A 20,998-nucleotide genomic window follows, 5' to 3' on the forward strand; every position below is an offset into this window, starting at 1 on the left:
CTGTTGTGGTATAAAACCAGTAGTAACCAGAAGTAAACATATTTTAAACTGCCATTTTCCATTCAGTCACAGTTAGTGATACCTGTGGTGGATCTATAACAGGTTCAGTAAGAAAGAACATTATCACTGTGTGTTGGACCCCTTAGTAATTACTGAATTTAAGCAAACTTGAAGCAATTTTTTAAAAATATAATACAAGTCATCCTCTACAATTGCAAAGAAATGCAAAAAAAAAAGGATGAAATAAATAAATACAGACATTAATGCAAGAGAAATGCTTTGCAAGCCTGTGCTGTTTATGTGAGAAATTAGACATGCTCCTTTTATTTATTTAATATTTCCAATGTGATCACCTAAACTGTAGTATCACTGCAACATGCTGAGCACAGCTGCTGTTGTGGAAAAACCAAACCGTCACAGCCCCACTAAAAGACATATACGATATGTTTTATGCTGTGATCGAGGTGGTGAACTGAAAAGTAAAAAATACAATAATCGAAAAGTCTTTCCTTTGAACATAAACAAGTTTTAAAGGAAGGCTCATATTCTACAGTGCCAGCTTGTGTTAATATATATACACAGTATGTATGTGTGTGTATGTATACCATGGAGAGGCCCGTTCTTCTGGAACAGGTTGCTAGGCAGCGTGTGTCTGTCCCACTCGGACGGCTTGAGCATGCGTTCCTGTTTTGAGGGGGTGAGCTGCTCGCTGTACTCCCAGAAGTAGCGACGCTTGCCTCTCTTCCGGCTGGAGACTCCTGCTGTCAGGCCTTTAATGTCCTCCATCAGCTCCATGTCACAACCTGGAGGAAACAAGACAGTGGAATAGGGAGAAAATCAAAGGAACAGAAAGACAGAGAAGAAACATTAAGGGAAAATAAAGACAGAAAGGTAATAATAATAAAATAATAATAATAAAGTCAGTGATTGGTCACACATAACCAGAAGCATAAAGATGAATAGTTGCTACCTGGCTCAGAGAAGGCGTCACTCATGTCGTCATCCTTGTCAGCTTCATAGTCTTCATCCTCCTCCTCATCCTCCTCATTGTCAGACAGCTCGTGCTCGCTGCCGAAACCCTCATCATGGTCTTCGTCATCTAGCTCAAGCCCATCGCCTTCCTCCTCCTCTGCAGCCTCTTCCTCGTCATCCTCCTCTTCCTCCTCCTCCTCATCCTCTTCCAGCTGGGAGTGGACTCTGCCGGCCAGTCTGCTGCGGGTCAGGAACAGAGAGTAGTTGTGCTCCTCCTCTTTGCTCTTCTCCGTGCCCTCCACAACCAGAACGCCGCCACCGCCGCTAGCCCCTGCCACACTATCGCCGCTGCCAACCAGCCCAGAGGTGCTGCCCTCCATGGCCTGGCTAACCTCGACCAGTTGTGGCACAGTGGCAGACAAGCCTACAGGTATCTCCCTCCTCCCTGTTCCCTCTGCCCTCTTCTCAAAGCTCGTCAAGCTGGCAGAGCCACTGGCTGCAGCAACAGGAATTACCACCAAGGTGGCGCTCGCTGAAGTGCAGGCCTTCTCGTCTTGGGGCTGGGAGAGAGGTAGAGGTGGATCTGACCTCTCAAAATCCGTCTGGGAGGGCATCTCGGGCTGAATTTTATGCACACGGACTTTAGCCTTCCGCACAAAGTCAGTGCTGTGAGAAGATGGGGCTGCCATCTTGGTTCCTCGCCCCTGATGCTTGGTTTGAGCTTGGCCGTGGTCCTGTGTGAGACGGAGGAGGTTCTGGGTCTTGGCCATAGTCTCGGTGCTGGAGGGGACAGGTCTGGTAGCTTTTTGGGAGGTTTCAGGAAAGTCTGGGAGAAGGCTGTGGGAAGGACGGGAAGAGGATGTGGAGCTTGGGGAGGGCCGTGCCGTGCCGGGGCCCAATCCTTGGCCAGGGACCAAGGGTCTCTTATTGTGACAAGAAAGCTGGGACGGCTGAAGCTGAGGGGCAGGCAGGGTCAGGTCAGTAGGGGGGTAGAGCGCCTCACACACAGGCAGCGAATCCTCGCTGTTGAGCTGAGCCAGCGTCGGGGTTCGACCAATCACTTCCTCGTCCTGGTAGGGACTAGAGAAGTCATCTAATCCAAGGAAATCCACCTCTTTGGTGCCCCAGATGTCACAGCTAGCCAGCCGTGTGTACCTGCCAAGCACAGACACATGCAGTTCCATTAACAGTTAAAGCTTTCATTGTCTTGTATATAACCTTTAAAATGTAACCGTTTCCTGTTTTTGGTCTAAATATGTATAAAAATGTCTGACTATTGCAAAGATAAGTTCATGTCGTGAATATATCTGGACAAGACAGGATATTTGAAGATGTCACCTTGGACTCTGGAAAACTTTTTCAGCACATTTCATTGATCGCTTGAGAGATTAATCAATGATGGAAATAATTATTTGTTGCAGCCCTAAACATGTCCTCTGCACTATTTAAAAAGTGCAATGGCACCGGTTTTGGGATAACGGCAAAATATTTCAAGTTGAAACATGTCTGAATCATGCATCTATGCCTTAATTCAAACCGCCTTGAGCAGATTTCCATCAGTTTACATTTGTTTTTTCACATGTAATTTTTGCTTTGGGTTCAGTTATAGATCCAAGAACCAAACAGAGAGCTCAGAAGCAGCAATACATCTGGTAGCTACAGTTTTGACAAACACAGTACCTCAAAACACACAAACACAAAGAGAATATGACTTCTACTGACCCAGAAACACAGGCTCCATTAGACATTAGAGCTACCAATCCGCAGCTTGGACCTAATCTGGACAGTCAAGGTTGTAAAACAATGACTTACCCATTAGCCAAAAAGATACAGCAGTTCCCTCTGTTCCACCAAAACATGACCTTAATCAACCCTGTTAGCAGCAGATTCCCCCAACCCTGCAACAGCCAGCACTATTCCACCTCAGTTTAAATCGCCTTTAGACTTTAGAAACTGTTGTTTGTCTTCAGCAGTCACTCTACATCAGAGGAGAGAGTACAGAAACTATTTTGGCAGCAAAGCTTCAGGATAGCTGCAGGACAGATGGAGCATCACCTGCAATCTCAGGAGACTGCGGCTGCTTTGTTGTTTACAGGCCTCTTAAACCACTTCCTGCATTCAAGCAAAACCGCTACCTGCTTCATATCATCCTTTGTCTGTGTCAGACCAAGATGACCTGCCTTGACGATTACCGGCCAGTGATGTTGAACTCTACTGCTATAAAAACCTTTAGGCACCTGTCCTATTGCATAACATTTACAAACTGACTTCTCATCTGCTTTCCTACAGTAAAAGTCAGACAACCTGAGCCCACATGATGCAGGGAACTACTGAGTACAACTTTCTCTATGCCAGAACCCTAACATTTTTATCAAACGTAACTAGAGCAAAAGAAAATAGGACTTTTGTGTATTTTCAGCTGCGCATTAAGACGCATTTGGTGCCTTAATGAGTATTTACAGCAGCAGGGCGATGTATATGGTATTGGCTCAAGGTAATCTACAGTAATATTTCCATCATAATGAAGGAAATGTCACCCTGTGCAACAGTGCGGCTCACTAGTTTTAATACCAATAATGAAGCTCTATGGCACAAGAGGAATGAGTTATATCAGGCTTTGGATACACAAGGCTCTTGTTGGTAGGATTAATTCATTTTTGGTTTGGGTCTTTTCAAGGAATTGTTGACAATAAGAAAAATATTGAATTTTGCCAGCCAAATCACCTAAATGACTCTTCTATTATCTATATACTATAGATTTTTTTTCCCCAGGCGATTCTTTGTCAGAGCTGGTAATTTGCTGCCCATTAGAAAAGTCAAGTGGACACTAAATGCAACCTCCTGTAGCATTAAAATTTAAAACCACGCTAGTTATTGCACAATAGATAGGTAATGTTATGCAAAATTATCGGCAATGCAAGCCTCCTTCAACTTCAGAAAGAGTGTTGAAACGCAGTAAGGCATTTGAGTTTGTCTTATTTACTTGCTGCTGTTTTAACTCAAACTCAAATAATCCACAGCACGCACATATAAATAATTCAGTACCTGGTGACGTCTTCCCAGTAGGAGTCCCACTTTTCGAACGCTGAACTGCTGTAGACCGTCTCACACTCGCCCAGATCCATGAGCTGATCCACACAGCCCTCCACCTCCTTGCCTCTGTCCCCGACCCCCAAGTTACTGTCCCTACAGGGGCTCTGCCGGTGGGTTATGTCTCTGTCCTGTAGCGAGGATGAAAACATGAAGGTGAGTCAAGCAGGTGGTGGGTTAGAAGATGGTCTATTATTTATTCTATTTTGTTTACTTTTTGTTCTTACAGTTCATATTCTGATGATTTTGTTAACTTGCATAGACATTTAAAATCACAAAGAAAATTGATTACTGCAACCTGAAACAATTTGGTTGACTTAGATCAGTAACTAATATTATGGTATATCCTAATAAAACATATAAACAGTTAGTTTGACCACTATTTTTGCAATAACTGACAACAAAAGAGGAAGCCCCTCTCGTGCCAGAAATCTAATTAATCATGGTAGAAAGTAAAGAAACCTACAAGTGATAGCAGAGACAGAAAATGAAACACTATTTAAGTTTTTCCCCTATCAAAGATGAACCTTTATTTAAAAATAGTGCAAATGGACTTACCAACAAAAGATCGACAGGACTACAATTGTTAATGAAATAAACTGTATGGAGAAATTGACTTTTACCTTAATAGTACAAGATGAACACTATGTAAAATACCAGAAATCACTACATATATGTTCCTGTACATATGTTAGTGAAACACTAAATTCCATTATCAATTTAATACATTAAAGTTTCTTTAAATATCAGTTACTTTTCGAAATCCACATGATCCATTTGTTACTTTGCAACAAATTGGGTTCACCGCACAGCACATTTAAAAAGAAAATATGTCAATTTTAAAGCTGGTTCGCCTGTTACTCCCATTATTTACTTACAAGCAATGTAGCATATAACTATTTTTTTTAAATGGAGTCACTCCAATTAAGACCATAAACTGTTAAAAAAAATAATGGACGTAGCATCAGTGATGTCACCGAACGCCGAAGAGGGAAAGTTGCAGATTTTTAACCCTTCTGAAGTCATCCAGCAGAGTTTTACTGGCGGGTAAATAAGTTACCAGCTAACATGAGCGCTAGCTAGCTAGCTAGCCTTTGTTGGCTGCTATCGAACGCTAAACAAGACATTTTTAGGCGACCAAAATGTTCCAATTAACTTTGTTGAAAGGAAACGCACAGTGAGAGGGTCAACATTTAACAGCAAAAACACTCACAACACACAAAAACAAGTTCACAGCTATTTTAATGTACACAGTGCCATGGATACGCATTGCTAAGCCTCTATCATGATTGACAAGTCGACATGTAGCCATGCCCTGAAGCATCCCCTGCTTTATCGTCATTTTAAAATATATGGGACCATTATTTACAAAATGAACATCATGCTGTATTGAAGAAGACCTGAAACTAGAGATTGAGACCATAAACTCATTAAAATGTTTACTGAGGTAATAAATCTGTGAGAAGTAGGGTCATTTTCTCATAAACTTCTATGCACGCCGGCTTCTTTTTGCAACCAGTGGAGTTGCCCTCTGCTGGAAATTAGATAGAATGCAGGTTTAAGGCACTTACGCACTTTTCAGACCCGGAAGCTCCATCCATTATTTTTTACAGTCTATGTATAAAACACTACATTACTTCCAGCAAACTTCACGGAGAACAACGATGGCAAAACGGCATCACTGATCTGTTTGAACCGAATATTCTCTGTTCCAGCTCAGCTAAAAACACAAAAACCCCAAATCTGTCGTTTACTACCGAGCTTGCTGTTACCGACTTGAACTAACCACAGACAGTTGCCTTGTTCATGGACTCACGGCAGTGAGTTGCTGCAGTTCATGGCGGTGCACCGCTGCAGAATGAATATAGGGGAAACACAATGGATATTTGGCATTATTTTTGTCATTTAGAAAAAGCTTTTTCTGGCCTGGTGGAGGTTCCTGTTGGCCAGGCGGCCGGCAATGCCTGTACAACTATAGGGGAAACACTGGGGTTGAAAAAATAACAATGAACAGTATACTATCAGAGAAAATTTGATTTTTATACATTTTCTGCATCAATGTGTTTCTATTAAATTCATGCATAAATGGGTACAGTGCTGACTGCTGGCTTAACTGTCACATTGCAGTGCAGTACTAGGAGTATCAAATTATGGGTAGTAGAACTTTCGATAAATGCTGTGGTAGTTGCATGTTAAACGTGTAGTGATATTATCAGCCAAAATGTAATAAAGCCCACCACAAAATGTTTTATTATGCTGTATTTTGTTAAGATGTTATTAAGGCGCGAATGCCGTTTATTTGAGCCATTCATTTCGGGTTCAGCGCCGAATGCTAAATCTATCTTATTTTGCACTGCTTCTGGAGCTATTCCATTTTGACTGACATATTGTGTGTTGTGTAGGGCTGTTTACACCTCTGTCCATGCTGTTGAAATACCCATCTTAATTGATACTGGTTTCCCCATATGCAGATCCATGTACAGAACACAGTGAGACTGTCACATAGAAGACTGTCACATTGGTGCTGTGACTGTACCATTGAGTGAGCGGATGTCTGCCTGCCATGTTGACGAATCGCTATAGAATTGGGACGGCTCTCAGCATTATCCTTTGTATGTGGGAAAGGACTTTAGCTCTGCTGAAATGTTTGCGTTTTTCTTTGGATGCTGTTTTCCTTTGTTGGTCATTGCTGTGTTTCTTGTAACAACTCATTCTTGTAATGAGTAACACTACACTTGAATCACCAACCCAACTCAAGCTTCTGTTGATAGGAGGAAGGATGTATTGCAATTACCTACTTCGTTAATTGGTTGTCCTGTTGCTAGCAGTAACGTTGAATTGGGAATGGATGGGGTTGACTTTTCGACTGATTTCCCCCCCCCCCCCCCCCAACCTTACTGACGTGCATAACCCACATACGCAACCAGTTAGTACGTCAACATCCCACATGGTACCTGACTTGTTAGGCCAAGTGGGCTCAATCACCTACATTACTGGACAGCAGATAGCTGACAATATTATGTCTCAGTTCAGCCCACCTAGTCTAAGGTGAGACATACACAATGACTTACACACTGAACTGTAACACTTTCAGCCACCAAAACTTGATCAGTCCCAGGCCCATTTGGTTTGCAAAGAAAAGTCAAAGAGCCTCTTTCCCTCAGAGGGGATGGATCTGATTCAGTCTTGGTATGAATGACAAGGCAAATGTTTTACAAGTTGATGTTAATGCAGCTTCTTGCTCTTGCCATGTCTTTGGACTACAGCAGTGTAGATCTGCAGACCAGGCTTATCTAAAAAGGGAAGTATTGACATGCTGGAGAAAGTTGTGATGCGCAATTCAAGCGTACAGCAGCCTAACTCAGGTCGACACAATGCCAGACTCCCAAGAATTGATGGCTTAGATGCCTTACCCGGTGCCATTTGTAATGATGGTGCTCTATCTGCCCTAGTCCCCTGCCGTGTGCATCGTCTATGTTTTCAGTGTCAGTCACCCGGCCATTCCCGACGTAATTGTCCGGTGTCGTGGACTACCCTACTACCATCTAGACAGGGAAACTAACAGGTTTGCGAGAGGGGAAAGGGCAGTGCAGATCTGAATAGTCAGCCTCCTATTTGCAATACAGGTGGCTATAAGTCCATATATGTGCTACGTAAAAGCTCCTTCTGATCAGACTGTTATTTTCCAATGCCCACAGCAGGTAACAATGTCTGAGACTTTATTCTATACCCATGTTTGTTTAAAATGGCCCGACGCTAAAGGCACTGATTGGCAATGGCTCTATGGTATGCACCCTGAGGAAGCAGCTCAAGCTAACCTGTAGAAAGCATGTAACATGATAAAAGTATTCGGCAGATGATATTGTTGTTGTTTGATGTGGAGGTCACCAAGTTACCCCTAAGTTGTTATATGTAGTCTGTTTATGGATGTAAAATGATAATCCCTCTCTTGGTTGTGACAGGCCAGACAGAATAACTGACTCTTGGCAGCAACACTATCAAAGCTCTGTGGCCTTACTGAAGAGCACCATCAGCTACTGGAAGTTGATGACCATGTCAAGCGGAGATGGAATGGATGAACCTTTTCAGGGTTTGTCCTTGCTTTCTAAGAGAGATGGTAAAGTGTGCCATAAAAAGTGGGTACAGCTAAGCTTACGAGTAGTGTAACATCGCAGCCACAGAATGAATACCTAGTTTGGGGTAAACTCCCTAGTAAGGCTATAGTGTCTGTGTGTAGTACTGTAGTCATAGAGCCCACTCCACTAATCTCCCTGTGACACTGAGAAGGAATGCAAAAATCGGTGATGTGTCCCTGTGCATTGCAGTAGAGGACTTCCCAGAGGTTCAAAGTGTCCAGGGTAATGTCCAGTCCTTTCAGATTCCTGAGCCGTCTCTCAAGTTGGAAGAGGAGTTGGTCGACATTCTGAGGGACAAGGGATTGAAGGATTTACACTTAAGTGCATGTGAAGTGTCTCTCGAGTGGAAGAATAAACTTCTTAACATCATCACAGCACATGAGTCTTTATTCTTGTTGAACAAGATGGAGTGTGTCCTGGCCAAAGATTTTGTTCACAGTTTCAGTCTGATTGATGACAAACCATTTTGCCAACTACCGGATATCACCAAGTCATTATAAGAATCTGTGGACAGCCCTGAGTGACATGGAGGAGAGTGGCATTATTAGAAAGTCTAACAGTGAGTGTCATCCCCTTTAGTACTGTTGTGGAAGAAGAATGGCGACCCCAGTACCTGTAAGACTCCTATCCTCCGCGCACCAGTCAGACTACATGAGGAAGTATGAAGTGGGAAGAATGATTGTGTCATAACCCATTCAGAGTTGGTGTCCCACCTTAAAAGAGACCTGAGTGAGGCAGCACTGGTTGCTCAGAGGCACAGTTCAGCTGAACAGGCCTGACGTGCCAAGCTCTTTGACCGCAAGGTAAAAGGCTCACCGTTGGCTGTTGATAACAGGGTCTTGTTGTCAAACAGAGGTGAAAGGGGAAAAAGGAAAGTTGCAGACAAATGGGTGTTAACTCCTTATGAAGTGTTGTCAGTCAATCAGCAAGCAATGTCTACCGCATGAAGGACACAGTCACTGACCAAGGAAAAACGGTCCACAGGAACCTACTCCTTCCTGTCAGTTTTCTGCTGAGAGACGATGTTGACCTGTTGTCTGATTTGGTTGGTGTTGGAAGTGACCATGGTGTTGATCTGCCTCATGACCTACTTGACAGTGATGAAAAAACATTACAGTGGATTTTGCATTCTGGATAGAATACTGAACCTGGTGAAGTTGTTGTTGCCTTACCCAGTTAATCCGACACAGTAGAGAAGACTCCTCTTCTGGATGACACTCCCAATGGCAATGACAGTTCATTCAACGCAGTAGAGAATACCCACAGTCAATCCATTCAGCTCCCCACAGACGCACCAGATGATACACACGCATATTCTCAGTAGTGCAGTCACATAATCAGCTGAGCCTGTAATTTGCACTCACCCAAAACAAGTACTCCCAGACATGATTATGACTTGGACTGGTAGGACCGTTAAATCTCCAAAAAGGTGAATCTTTGAATGACCAAGTTGTAAAGGATTCAAGGTCTTCAGTGGGTTCTTTTGTTACTCTTCTGAGAAATGTATTTGCAGTGTAGCCTGAGTCTTTAATGTACACTTGAGGTATCCCTTTTATGAGTGTAGACAGATACTCAATTTTCCTCTGGAGTTATTGAGCTGTGTCTATTAAGAAAGTTGTAAACGTCATCTCTTACAGTACGTCTCTGTTAAGCTTTAGGTTTTGGTACCAGCCTATCCTTGCATTACGCAGAAGTGCTCAATGGAATCCACTGAGGACACTCATTTTTTCCTTTCTCTTTTTTGGATGCACTTCCCGGATTTCCCAGAATATTATGGTGGTGTATGTAACGGGTGTAAATAAGTTCTAGTTAAATGTATGCGTAAACGGAGATAGCGCCAAGTGCTTGAATTACTGTCACATTGCAGCGCAGTATTAGGAATAACGAAAAATGGGTAACCCACAGTAGAACTTTTGAGAAATGCTGTAGTAAGTCACATGTTGAATAGTGTAGAAATAGTATCAGCCAAAATGTATTAGGGCCACCACAACATGTTTTATTATGCTGTATTTTTGTAATGATGTTATTAAGAAACTAATGCAGCTAAGTTTAGTATTCAGCTAAACCTAGCTTATTTTGCAGTGCTTCTGATGCTATTTTGCACTGACTGATTTATTGTGTGTAGGGCTGTTTATGTCTCTGCCCATGGTGTCAAGATACCCATCTGAAGTGATACTGGTTTCCCAATATGCAGGTAACTGTTTGCATCTGATGTGTTTTTATTATTTTTATGATTGTGGAAAATGTATACTGTAGAAACAACATTCCTGTGCTGAAGACACAATACCATTTTCTATATGTATGTGTACTGTGTTACTGTATTTTGGTTCCTAAGACTTGTACAGGAGAATTGTTTGGCTTACAAGCTGAGTGCTTTGATTTTATTTTACCTCTTACTGTAAGATTTGCAAAAATATATTTTTGGAAATCAAATAATTTATTTTAAGACCTGTGCTGAGATGCTTTTGTTACAAACATTCCACTATATGGTAAAAACTTCCGTAAGAACAGAACCAGAGATGTCTGACTTTATGATGCAGAAAGGTTTAATGAGACACCAGATGAATAAACAACTTGAACATGAAGTTGTATGTGGTTCTGAAAAATAAGCAAATAATAAAGAATGTACATTAATAGGCATCTGACTCTTCATGTTACCACTAACATTATTTAGTGAAACTGTGTGTTGTATCCACCAGCACATAACAATATACTAAGAAATTACAATACATTCCATGTAATCAAGGCTGGCATAGAAATAGCATAGATGACATGTAAAATAATGCACATTAGCACAAACTGAGATTTAGCTACATCAATTCCAACTACAAAACAGTGATCTGCACCTTAAATAGCTAATCATGTGGTTCCAACAGCACTAGTCTGTCTTTACAGCACTTGCACATTCTTACTAACGATAACACCACCCAAATATGAACATGTATGCACAAATTATGATAAACTATCCGCATATCCATCAGCAATGTAATAAAAAACACAGTACAGCAATAGTATCAAAGTGATCAAAGTCTAAAACTTTCTACACACAGTAGCATAATAACCAATAAATGTAGTCTTAGCGTTTCCACAGATAACAAGGCAATAGGACCCATAACAGTGTAGCAAAGCTAAAGAATAGTTTTGACTTACGTTATGGGCTATACACACATCACTTCAAGAAGTCCGAAAACGGGGAATTAGCTGTCTGTAGATGTAGCCTGAGGCCTGAGGCTAAATCTACACTACTCCATTTTGGTGTAAAATCAAATATCTTTTGCTACGTTTATGCCTCGCATCCACACTACTCAGGCGTTTCAGAGCCACTAAAATGGAGAAATTTGAAAACACTGCTGCCCCTGTTTTGCTTTGAAAATTCCGGGGTTGCTTTGTGGTCTAGACGGGCATAAATGGAGACCTTTGAAAACGACGATGCTGGTGCCAACGTTTGCCATCTGATTGGGTCTTACTAGTCATAACGTCTCGTTCTGATTTGTAACGCCCCTACACATGACTATTTTCCAAAGAAACACAAGCTACAACATCCTGGACTGACTACCGGTGGTTATTTTAACCTGGATAAGGAATTCCAGGCAATACTGACCTTGTTGTCGAAGTTAGTAGCTGTTGTTCAGTTAAATTCTGCATTTTATAATGAAACTTCTGCCTACATGCGCAAGTGATGGGCAAGAGGGCCCGATGCCCTAAAATTTGACACCAATTGGTCAGGCATCTCAAGATAGAGAGCAAATGTTATGGCCTTTTCTACAATATGATCAGTTTAAAAGGACATTCAATAAACAGTAAAACTTTCGATAGATGCTGTGGGCTCTTTATGTCTCTGTCAAGACACACATCATAATTGATACTGGTTTCCCTATATGCAGATCCATATACACAACACAGTGGGATTGTCACTGTTTTGGTGAATGGGAAGGTTCTGTATAATTTGACGGGTCCATAAAAGGTTGTGGCCACCAGGGGCATCGGTTAGAATGCACTCGACAAGATGTTCCTTTCGGTTATTTATTGAAATAGAAAACGAGGGTGTGGTTCTGGAACAGAGATAAATGCAAATAATTAGTACAATCTATATATGCATATTTCAACAGGTTGTTACATGCCTTACAGATATACAGTGCAACAAAATACTTAAGATATTTCCCTTACACATGACTTAAAGTTATAGTGCGTAGTTTCTGTCTCCCACATGAGGAATTCCAAGTAATGACAATAGTCGGCTCATCCAAATGATACAAGCCTTCCGTGATTGCGCACCACCCCCACCCCTCCTCTATGAGGAGGACACGGAGGATTAAAAAAACATGACTGTTCAGAAGAGGTAATTATATTCACTCGATTTTCGGCGTGCGAAAGTCGCCAGACGACACCAGTTTCTGAACATAAGCATGCTGAGAAATACAGAGAGAGTTTTGTGGAGCCGATAGTCTTAATTAGCTTTGTATAAACTCATTTGGCAATGGCTTGAATGTAACGGATGTTCATTAATATAAAAAAGTTACGCACTAAAGCTTTAAATGTAGCATTATAATAGCTGCTTAATACAAAGCAAATACAACAACCACAAATATTACTAAGGCCATATTTCACAAATCTCTGTTCAAACGATGTGCAAATAAGTAAAACGCTACAATAAAACATCACGCTAAATCAGCATCTACAGTATTTATAAGCTACAGAATTCCTAATTTTTTTTATTAAGGCTAATGACATAAATTAGATAACACCAGATTTTGTACTCTATGCATCCATACAAATATTAGCAATTTAACATAGCACAGAAATAAACGCTGTGCAAACATTGTGCAATAAAAAAACGAACTAATAATAGTCAAATTGAGGTACTTAAGGCTTGTAAGGTAACACCTCCATTAATATGCAGCATTATACACTGATAGAACAATTAAACATAGGGGAAGTACTAGGCTCTGCCATTATACAACAACAACAAACGAGCAGCAATATACCGGATGAGACTACAGTGCAAACAAACACAATGTAAACATTATTATGAAATAAAACAACAAATATCGGTATTACTTACTAGTTGTTTGCATGCACACACTGGAAAAGAAACTCAGAAAGGGCCACAGCAACGCTATTTAAAATATTATCCATTTAGAAACTGTGCAGTCTTTTTGCACCAGCACGCTCTTCCAAAACTATAACAAACTGAATTTCGGCCGTCTTCTTCTGCAGGGGAGCGTAGTGCGGTTCCCGATTGGCTGCTTCTTGGACAGCCAATTTGACGGAGATCGTCCTTTGTCACAGTCAAATAGAAGACGTCACACTGGCAGCCGAGCCGACCGCATTCAAACGTTTATTTACAGTTTTTCAATGGAATTTAAATTCATACAATTTTTACTACTAGTATGACTATGACTAAAAAACACTAAAAGATGAGGGAATCTGGGAAGTATTTTTGTCAAACAAATGATTGCTATAAGTGAAAGAAGAGATAGGCCTTCTGTAAAGATATCACTCTACTATCATACAAGGGAAGTAGTCCTTTATTTTATTTTTGGTTAAATAATAAGCACAAACAAAACATCACTGTGCCATTTACTGTGCTTTGAATAAAAAATCCTTCTGGTGTTTGTTGGGAGCTTGTGTGCTGTGTAACATGTAACCTAGTCTATATCCACGACGTTCCACTTCCGTGATTGCTCCGTTGCCGCCAGGAATTCCGCCGGATCACACTCTTTTGGGCCGGATATCCGTTACCTTCCGCTTTCTTTGTGTTGGAATTTTAAACTCTGGTCGATTTATACTATGGTTAACTGCTCCTCAGATCTCTGTAGGGTAAATTGAGACAGCTAGCTGTTTTCTGTTGCACGATTAAAACAACTTTTGAACGTACACATGTTCCACCAAAACAAGTTCCTTCCCGAGGCTATTTTGCAGCGGCAATGCGGCTGTCAGGCGCTTAGCACCACTAGAGACGATTGCGATTGGTTTAAAGAAATGCCAATAGACCAGAGCACGTTTGCCTCCCATCCCAGAATGCTGTGTGGACTAGCCAGACCCTCCACCGCAGCGCTGTGGAGGAAGGTCTGGCAAAGCAAAACAACATGTGACCTTATATTTCTTTTTGATACGGTAGGGGATACTTGTGCTGAGTCGTGAGCAACTTTGACAACTCAAGCCGCACTGACACGAATGTTTTTCAACTGCAAGGCATGTCAATTTAAAAAAATCTGTTTGCCTTGATGGAGGTCTGCTGAATCACGCAAACCACATTTAAAGTACGTAGCTCTTCATCTTACATCTCAGTGTGGCAGTTTTCAGCTTGTACTATTCCACCCTGCAATATTTAAACCTGGTCTGCAGACCAAATAGCTCATGATATGTTGTGTAGACATTTTTTTATTGAAGAATAGCTAAGCAAACGAAGATCCGCTAACTCTGTGATATACCAATTGCATTTGCTATAGGTGCTTCACAGTATGAGGCTATGCAGAGATTTTAATGTGAAGTGGCATTAGCAGGACTGATAGCGATCAGTAAACAGTAAAAAAAAAGGGCTGATAGATAACTCCAAACTACAGAGATTCCAGTTATATAAAAGTATTGAAAAAATATCTGCATATGTTTAGGGTTTTTCCTGCATATAGGATTTTTTGGCGCACCCCCAAAGAGGTTTTAGCCAGCCCCAAAGGAAAATCACCAGTGCCAAAATGATACAAATTGAGAGAGAAAAAAATAGCACTTCCGACTGTGTTTAATAGCAATTTACGAAACAACAGTTGAAAAAGCAGAACATAATCTTGAATAGGAGCGCTTATCTGAGTTTTACCGTCCAGAGTCAGGCTGTGCCTAGTCTATATCCTTCACATTCCACTTCCGGGATTGCTCCTGTGCTGCAGTAAATTCCGCTGGATGCATGTATTTTCCATTTCCTTCCCCTTTCTTTGTGTTGGAATTTTAAATTCGGTGAATTTATGAGGACTATTGTTGACTGCTCCTTAAATCTCTGCATGGTAAATTGAGACAGCTAGCTAGACTATCTGTCCAATCTGAGTTCTCTCTCGCACGACTACCGCCCATGACGATTCTGATTGGTTTAAAGAAATGCCATTAAACCAGAGCACGTTTCCTCCCATCCCCAAATGCTGTGTGGAGTAGCCAGAACCTCCTTTAGCGCACTTTGGAGGAGAGTCTGGCAAAGCGAGACTAGGCTGTGCCGGACTCTCCCGGTGATTTTAACGCTGTTTTTTTTAATATTATTTTTATATATATATATATATATATATATATATATATATATATATATATATATATATATATATATATATTTATTTATTTATTAACACACACACCATACAGAACAAACAAATACAATCGAACAAGAACCAAAACCCTCACCCACCCCCCACGGTCTCGAGGAAAACAAAACAAACCAAAATACAAGAAAACAAAAATCACATCTTGCCTTGTCGCTCTCTACTAATTCTTGTGGTGTTGAGGTCACCAGGATCGATACCTGTGCTGCTGCATTTCTCCATAGGTCTATAGTCGATGACTTGGCTTTGTTAAACCTTGCTGTAGAGAGCTCAAGCATTACTATGTCTAGGAAGTACACCAACCACTGTTTTATACAAAGCGAGTGGGGGGGAGCCAGCGTTGAGCTATCATTTTTTTGGTTGTGGTTAAGCCAGCTAGCCAAATTTTCTTCTGTCTCCCAAGCAGGTGTAATTTAGAGTCGTCATTAAGTAACAAAACAATCGGGTCAGTAGGAATTCAACATCCTATCACATCAGATATTATTGATGTTGTTTTATTCCAAAACTCATGCACCTGTTCACACTCCCAGACCATATGCAGGAAAGTTCCAGTTTGTTCAGGTTGACAGAAAGTACAATAGGGAGTGGGAATGACTTTAGAGATTTATCTGAGGAGTCCAATATGTCCTATGACATATGTTGAAGTGGATCTGCTGGTGATTTGGGTTCTTGGAACAGGAAATGTTGTCCCAAACTGTCTCTCCCGTGTTTGTGGTACATTGCAGGGTAGAGTATTTTCCAAATATACTGACAAATTACAGTATCAAGTTTCTTCCAGAAATGTATTGGTGGGGGTAAGGGGATCATTGTACTTAAGAAATTCACATGAGGAACTATGTTGATCTTAACAACCGCAATCCTGGACCATAGCGATGCCGGCAGCGCAGTCCAATTGGCCAGATCCCTTTGAACACTACTTAATATAGTTTCATAGTTGTCCTGGACAACTCACTGTAGCGATGCATGAATGGTGATGCCCAAATATGTAATTTTGCTTTGGGATGGTATTGTATCACTAATAGCTGATGTCACCTGTCTGTTGTTCACCAGAAGAAGTTTAGATTTATTCCAATTAATTTTATGGCAGATTGAGCCAAATTCATTAAAGATCTTAAGAATTTTTGGAACAGAGTCCTCAAAGTCAGAGATGTACAGTAAAATATCATCTGCAAATAACAATATTGAGTTGTTATTGGATTTAACCTGGACATTACATATTTTATGTTGCCTTATGGCTTGGGCTAACGGTTCAAGAGAGATCGCAAATAGCATGGGAGAAAGCGGGCATCCCTGTCTCGAGACCCATGCGATGGGGAATGGCTGTGAGTGCAGGCCATTGGTTGAGACTATGGCCGTGGGATTCACATATAAAGGACGTACCACGTCAATGAATTTGGCTCCCAAACCAAGCCTCTCCATTACTTGCCACAAGTAGTTTAATATTATTTTGTTAAGCACTTTTGTTGATTGGAGTTTCATTTACTCAAGCGTAATAGACAATTTTGATTATCAAATTGTTAGAAATGACAAGGCAAATGCATATAGATTTCTGTCAAATAAGGTAACACAGACTCATTGCCTTTACTGTACGCAAACCGATCATGTTTACCATCGCCCGTAGTCCACCCCCTCCCCTCCTCCTACTTAAAGGCCCATTTTTAGTCAGGAAAAACCCTGTATGTTTGGCAAACTCCCCTGTCTCTCACATTGCTGCATCTTCAAAATTGGTGTCTTTCTATTTGCCACAACTAGCAAGGCAAGATCTGTTCTTTTATTTTTTAGCTCTGCAACACAAACAAAAGTGTGTGTGTGTGTGTGTGTGTGTGTGTGTGTGTGTGTGTGTGTGTGTGTGTGTGTGTGTGTGTGTGTGTGTGTGTGTGCGCGCGCCCACTCACCAGTTCGTACATGAAATCTGGGTCAGAGCTAGTGGCGAGCAGCTCAGTGCTGGTGAGGGCCTGGTCAGCAAACGAGTAGTTCTGAAAGGCGTCAGCAAAGGGAGGCTCCATCCCACTGACGCTGGGCTGCAACACAACAGAAATAAATAAACACTTAAGTAAACAAACAATAATAGATTTTATATATATATATATATATATATAAAGTGCTGCCAAGCGATTCAAATATTTAATCGTGATTAATCGCATTAATGTCATAGTTAACTTCGCGATTAATGGCACATTTTCTCTATTCTAAATGTCCCTTGATTTCTTTTTGTCCCATTATTTTTTCTTATTTTAATGCTCTTATCAACATGATACAACGATACTTTTAAAAGCGGTTGCCTGAACCGAAAGATTTATATATATATATATATATATATATATATATATATATATATATATATATATAACGAGCACCTTGTTCAATTGTATTTGTCTGCTCTCAAAAATATAAAACAATAAAAAGTTGATCTAAAAAAAAAAATAAATAAAAAGGAGCACAAAACGGCGAAAACAACTACTGGATGGGAAAGGGGTATTTTACAATTACTTTGAATGCACCACGAGGCTGGCGAGGCGAGGCTGAGTCTGTTGTTAGAATCCTCTACAGTGAAATACAGTCACACTTTACAATGTTTAGCTGTCAGTATTTTAACCGTGTTTACTCCAGCTGCTAGCTAACAGTAGGTTAATGTTAGCTGTTGCTAAGTGTAGTGTTGACTAGCGTCCCGTGCTGCGATGTTTCAGTTCCCTCTAATGTTTGTTTTCGGAGCATCAGAGAGAAGCGCAGGCATTTAAGTGGCACCTAAATAAGGCACACATATATATATATATATATATATATATATATATATATATATATATATATATATATATATATATATATACATACACACACACACACAGTTTCCCTCCCTCTGCTGTCCCTCTTACCTGAGGCATTGTCAGGTAAAGCTTAGAGCTTCAGCAGGAGGGACCTTTGGACCTCCTGTCTAGTCCCAGTGGTCTGAGTTTGTCCGATCACCACAATAAATTCAGACAATCTGGTGGATGCAGCCTACAAGGCTGTGAAGAAGGAGGGGAGAGTATCAGTATGTGGCTCAACCTGGTCTGGTCTGTTGTAGTCTGATGTGGTTCTCTGTATGCTTCAGGTCTGTGGTAAAAACAGAGAGGGTGCACAGAGCAGAAGTATAAGAATCAAAAGAGGCAGAAACAACAAAATGATTTAACCATAGTTGCTGAGTTAGTTTGTTTCTTTCCCACAAAACTGCAAGAGGCAAACAGACTTTAAATGAATTTATCCATGTATGGATTATTTATCCCACCCTAATTTACAAAGTTATTTATATGGAGTGTTGTTTTGCCTCTCTGAAATGTGCTGTGAGAGCTACTGAGAACTGAAAGTAAATGGCTGCAACAACACAGCAAACCGTTTGTTTCCTTTGTGGTTTACAGATATTGAAGAACACATCTAGTCTGCCTTCTATAAAGTTGATATGATTGCGAAGAATATAATAACCCATTTTTAATTGTGTTGCAGGTCTTATTCAATTGTCGTTTTTCTGTCCTTTAGAGCTGTCCCATCTTCTATTTTCACTGTTACAATGATGTGAATATATGTGTATGTGTATTGACTTGTACTGTATGTGCTTTTGTTTCTCTTGTTAAAGCACTTTGCAAACTATTGTTTTTAAAAGGTGCTATACAAATCAAGTTATTATTATTATTATTATTATTATTATTATTATTATTATTATTATTATGGTGTGGTCAGATTAGTGAAATTTACATGCGCACCTCACTGAAAGACCGGTGGGACAGAAATGGGTTGCAACAATAAGCTGTAGGAGCTAGCAGGTTAACAACAGCATTTAGAATTGTAAACATTTTCATCCTTTTTCCTATTATTTATTATCAATGTCCTTCCATGCACTGCCAGCCAGGTAGCACCCCTCCCTCTCTGCTGCTTGCTTTATCTCACCATGCAGCTGCATGAACAAGTCTATAAATCCCACCCTCTCTTAAAGTTGGCAGACAGACACTGAAGAGGTTCACCATTTCACAGGTCAAAAAAGCTAAATAATCACTGAAATGGGGAGTGGATTTCGGTTGCTAGGTCGCTTATGGACTGCAGATGCTAACTGGTCACTTTAGTACAGTTTAAACATAACTGAAACTAAGTAGAAAAATACCCTTTTCACTACTTAAAAGTCTGACTCAACAATAAGAGTCATGCCTTTGTTTGTCAGATAAATACTTTCTTTATCTTTAAAGGAACACATCATGGGAAAAACTGCCCCAGTGCTTCTAAAAATGCAGAACTATTGCCTAGAGGCCTCGCTCAGTTTACGGATAACTTCTGAATGGGAGGCTGGGCCTTCTGTCTCCACCTCTAGAGCGGGACCTAAAGTCAACACAACACTGGGCCATGCTAGTCTACTGTAATCTCATCTTTCCTCCTCTGTCCCTCTTGACCACTTCTGCGTTCATAGATTTAAAACCTAAATATACTCTGATGTTGCTGGGCTTTATAAAGAAGCAGGATTTGTGGGTTAGCCAGCTATCTTTGGGCTTGACTAAGGGCTGGCTCACTTTTAACCAGGGTAGATCATCATGGTAATCTTTGCTACATGGGTAACCTGTACCAGAGCAGGTTAAAGATGCCAGTATACTCCATCAGAACCGCTTGTTAAAGCAACACTATGTAACTTTTCCCGCTTCGGTCCCCCTACAGGTTGTTTCATTGGAACTACAGCCATGCAAGCTGTAGTTCCAATGAGACAACCTGTAGGGGGACCAAAGCGGGAAAAGTTACATAGTGTTGCTTTAAGTGGTCAAACAGCTTCGGAAACCCATTCCCCCACACATTTCAAACATTGGATTAGGGGGAGCTGTGTCCAACCATTTTGGTTACTTTCCGAAACACAAAATCTGACATTTACGACCACTGCACAATGTGATTGATCAGCTGTGAGAGAGGGAGGTGCTAGGGTTTTTAGCTCGCTCTGTAGCTCTTTTTTTTTCTTCACAACAAAATGATGTCTTTCACTTTTCATGTGAACAACTCTATGCAACACTATGAATGCCCTCCAGGAGAGACTGTCTGAAAATGTGCACCATTGTCCCCATATTTAAACAATATTGCATCTGACATACAGCTTTTCCCTCCACCTTCTAGTGTGGTCCTTCTGAACAGCTATAAACACTTTTGCAACATGTTCGGACAACACATCGTACAAAGTAGTTCTGATCGAGCATAACGCGACCCTTTAGTGAAACAGATCAGAAACTGTCAATGGCCCAAAAACTAACCAATCAGATCACTGGAAAAATTGAGACCCGATCATGGATGTATTAAGACAGTTGGATACAGCGCTGCAGCTCAGCCTTGCTGCCAATTTGTCCAAGTAGCAATACTGCAACAACACAACAAAAATCCCCCTCCAGCCCAAAATTATTTTCTCCAAACACCACCATTATAAACGTTTGGTAGGACACCTGAAACTGCAAACATGGTAAAAAAAATTACTCTCTGTATTATGAATTTTGAATCCATGGA

General features: G+C 40.8%; 1 protein-coding gene across 4 annotated transcripts in view; it reads right to left on the reverse strand.

Moving 5' to 3' along the window:
- Nucleotides 1-20,998, reverse strand: part of crebrf (creb3 regulatory factor) — a 36,476-nt gene that overhangs the window by 7,962 nt on the left and 7,516 nt on the right. For 3 of the 4 annotated variants that reach the window (XM_078265496.1, XM_078265498.1, XM_078265497.1), the window contains exons 2-6: nt 18,373-18,592; nt 17,395-17,520; nt 4,018-4,193; nt 971-2,127; nt 606-803 (exon numbers count right to left, since the gene is read on the reverse strand). In XM_078265496.1, the coding sequence (XP_078121622.1) occupies nt 606-803; nt 971-2,127; nt 4,018-4,193; nt 17,395-17,520; nt 18,373-18,381 (1,666 nt within the window). In that variant the 5' untranslated portion in view covers nt 18,382-18,592. Of the gene's footprint in view, nt 1-605; nt 804-970; nt 2,128-4,017; nt 4,194-9,162; nt 9,286-17,394; nt 17,521-18,372; nt 18,593-20,998 lie in introns of those variants that run through there. The other variant, XM_078265499.1, reaches the window with a different exon arrangement.

The sequence above is a fragment of the Sander vitreus genome, chromosome 13 (genome assembly GCF_031162955.1).
Source record: "Sander vitreus isolate 19-12246 chromosome 13, sanVit1, whole genome shotgun sequence".
NCBI classification, from domain to species: domain Eukaryota; kingdom Metazoa; phylum Chordata; class Actinopteri; order Perciformes; family Percidae; genus Sander; species Sander vitreus.